The sequence below is a fragment of the Chrysochloris asiatica genome, unplaced genomic scaffold (assembly GCF_000296735.1).
Source record: "Chrysochloris asiatica unplaced genomic scaffold, ChrAsi1.0 scaffold00130, whole genome shotgun sequence".
Taxonomy (NCBI): Eukaryota; Metazoa; Chordata; class Mammalia; order Afrosoricida; family Chrysochloridae; genus Chrysochloris; species Chrysochloris asiatica.
This window is the reverse complement of record NW_006408648.1, coordinates 9,640,575-9,643,603: the sequence shown is the minus strand read 5'-3', so window position 1 is coordinate 9,643,603 and position 3,029 is coordinate 9,640,575. Positions and strand designations below refer to the sequence as shown.

Here is a 3,029-nt window from a genome sequence, read left to right as displayed (position 1 = left end):
AAAAAAAAAACTAGGGAGGAGAAACAAGGATCAAAAGCAATTTAAGTAAAAAGCCTTTGAAGAAAAAAAATTACTCCAGTAAACAAATCCAGAGTAGAAATCGTAAAATATGAGACACCAATTCCTGCCACTGCCCTGACCACTTCCTTCTAAACTTTAAAGCAAAAAAATAAAAAGGGCAATTAAAAAAAAATCACTGTCACTATGGTTGCAGTAGTTCAGGGGTGGGTGAGTGACCCTAAATTTCGTTCGTTTGTAACTACATAGCAAAGAACAAATCAAAAGATTGATGCATCATCAACCCTAAGGGGAAAAATCTCCAAGTGATCTGAATGATGTATATTCTCGATCTTATATATTTAAGATGCCCAAATTAATATGCAAACCTATATAGGAAAATATAAATACTCTGAAATAGTTTGGGGGGGAATTTAAAAACAACTATCAATAAGATGAAATTCAAAACTTAAATGTAACAGCATTTTATTTTCATATGTTTCTAAACAAATCCTGAAATATTCTCAGATACAACCATTTCCAGTTGTTTACCAGATACCACTGAGCATCAACTATCTATAAAGCATCTTCTTAGGATAATAGAAGATAAAAACAAGATAGCACAAAGTCTGTGCTCACAGTGCATTAAAAGATGAGATGCACAAAAATATATAAATAGCTACAGCATGAGGAGACAAAAAGTGGTTAAGGGACACAACTGTAGAGATTAATAAAAAGCAACCATGAACTATGGATGGATGGACGGATGGATGAGCAGATGGATAGATAGTGCTTTAAACATCTGAATAAATATAAAGGGGCTTCAAAAAGTTGGTGGGAAATGGAATTAAAAGATAATGGAACTTTTCCATGAAATTTTTGAAGCTGCCCATATGTACACTGCTTTATATTAAAATATTTAAAAATTTTTTCAATAAATATCTTACTGATTTTAGAATTTCTGATCTCCTTTTTGATTGAAGAACATTAATCTGAGGGAAAATACACTTGGTTAGTCACTCATGTATTGTTTTAAAAACCAATCCATAATGCAATATTACAAAATTTGCTTATTCAAATGGTTTTAACACTTCCCAGAAGCACAAATACACAAAATTCAAGTTTTCATTTCCTTCAACCCTCTTTTTGCAAATACTGTTAAGTCAAAGACATCAATACAGTTCTCATCCATGTTTTAGCTCAAACGGAAATTGACCAGTTAAATGATATAATGCTGTAGTGACAGAACTTTGAAATTTGAACTTCTCCGAATTCCATCTCTTCCTGAACTAATTGCTCAAGACTCTTCAAAATATATCAGTAAAAACATTACCTTCACCATAACTTTTCTGTACTGTTGTAATAGTCTGTGTACTGGTCTCTGCTTCTAAACTTGACTCTCTCTGAGTCCTAGTGTAGCACTATAGAATAAACACTGGACTGTTATGCTCAAGGTCAATGGTTCAAATCCACTAGTCACTCACTGGAAGCCCTATACAGTTTTGCTATGAGTCGGAACCAACACAACAGCACTTAATAACAATAAGTTTCTTCTACAGATCTGTTTTAAGGCCTATTTACTTTTGAGGACTAAAATATCAACTCAGATGTTCCAAGTAAAAGCAGAGACCACAAATACTATAGTGTTCAAATTTAGAAAAATATTTTAAATGCCTGCTTTATGTCATTTTTTTCTTCATAAATACTGTTTTGCAAACAATGAGAAACATTATTTAAAGTCCTAAATAAAAAATGTAAATTCAAATTCAAATATTTAGAGAAAGCAAAGCATGACAAATTTTATACATTTGTATATTTATTATATACCTTGGAAATCTTATAGAGGGTGGCTATGAGTTGGAACTGCCTTGATGGCACTTAAAAACAGTAAGTGTTGTCTAAAATAGACAATTGGCCATAACAATAAAATGATGAAACACTTATCAACAGAAAAATCAAGCAAACAAACTAATAGTGCTTAGGGTTTTTTGTTTTGTTTTAAATGGGATCACACTTATAAATCTTGGATGGACACCAAACGAATAATCTATCTTATGTCTGAAAATGATGAATATTCTAGCAGGACCCACCAAAGCACATGTATAATATTAAGCCATTCACATTTTCAAAAACTATTAAAACCTATCTACTTTACAACTAGGAGCTCTGGTAGTGTAGTGGCTACGAGTCGGGCTGCTAACCTCAAGGCCAGCAGTTTGAAACTACCAGATGTTCCACAAGAGAAATATGAGGCTATATATTATCAGATACAGTGCTGCAAAATGAGCAACTCAGATTGGAAGATACTCAAAATACAACTGGGGAAGAGTTGCTTCCTCAAAGTACAGTAACCATGATGGCAGGAATGGGTAAAGCTTCTGGGACCTGCATTTGCTGATGGGGCACAACTCAAATCAAGGAGAAACAGCTGTACATTTTCATTAATAATCACAACATGCAATGTACAAAAATATGAATCTAGGAAAATTGGAAGTTGCCAAAAAAGAAATGGAATGCATAAACATTGATATTTTAGGCATTAGTGAGCTGAAATGGACTGGTGGTATTGGTCATTTTGAATCTGACAATCACATGGATTCTATGCCAGGTATGACAAACTAAAAAAGAATAGCGTCACATTCATCATCAAACAAGAGTATTTTAAGATCCTGAAGTACAATGCTGTCTGATAGGATAATATTCATCTACAACTACAAGGAAGACCAGTTAATACAAGTATAATTCCAATTTGCGTACCAACCACTAAAGCTAGTGATGATGAATCTGAAGAATTTTACCAACTTCAGTTTGAAATTGATCAAGCATGCAATCAAGATGTATTGATAATTACTAGTGATTAGAGTGAAAAGGTAGGAAACAAACAGAAAGGATCAGTTGTTGAAAGATATGGCCTTGGTGACAGAAACAATGCTGGGGAGTGCATGATAGGATTTTGCAAGACCAGTGATTTCCTCATTGCGAATCCCTTTTTTAAACAACATAAAAGATGACTATACACATAGACCTCACCA

General features: G+C 33.4%; 1 protein-coding gene across 1 annotated transcript in view; it reads right to left on the bottom strand.

Moving 5' to 3' along the window:
• Positions 1 to 3,029, bottom strand: part of ACAP2 (ArfGAP with coiled-coil, ankyrin repeat and PH domains 2) — a 178,283-nt gene that overhangs the window by 64,034 nt on the left and 111,220 nt on the right. Inside the window, exon 7 of the mRNA XM_006869416.1 lies at positions 945 to 989. Within this exon, the coding sequence (XP_006869478.1) occupies positions 945 to 989 (45 nt within the window). The remainder of the gene's footprint in view (positions 1 to 944; positions 990 to 3,029) is intronic.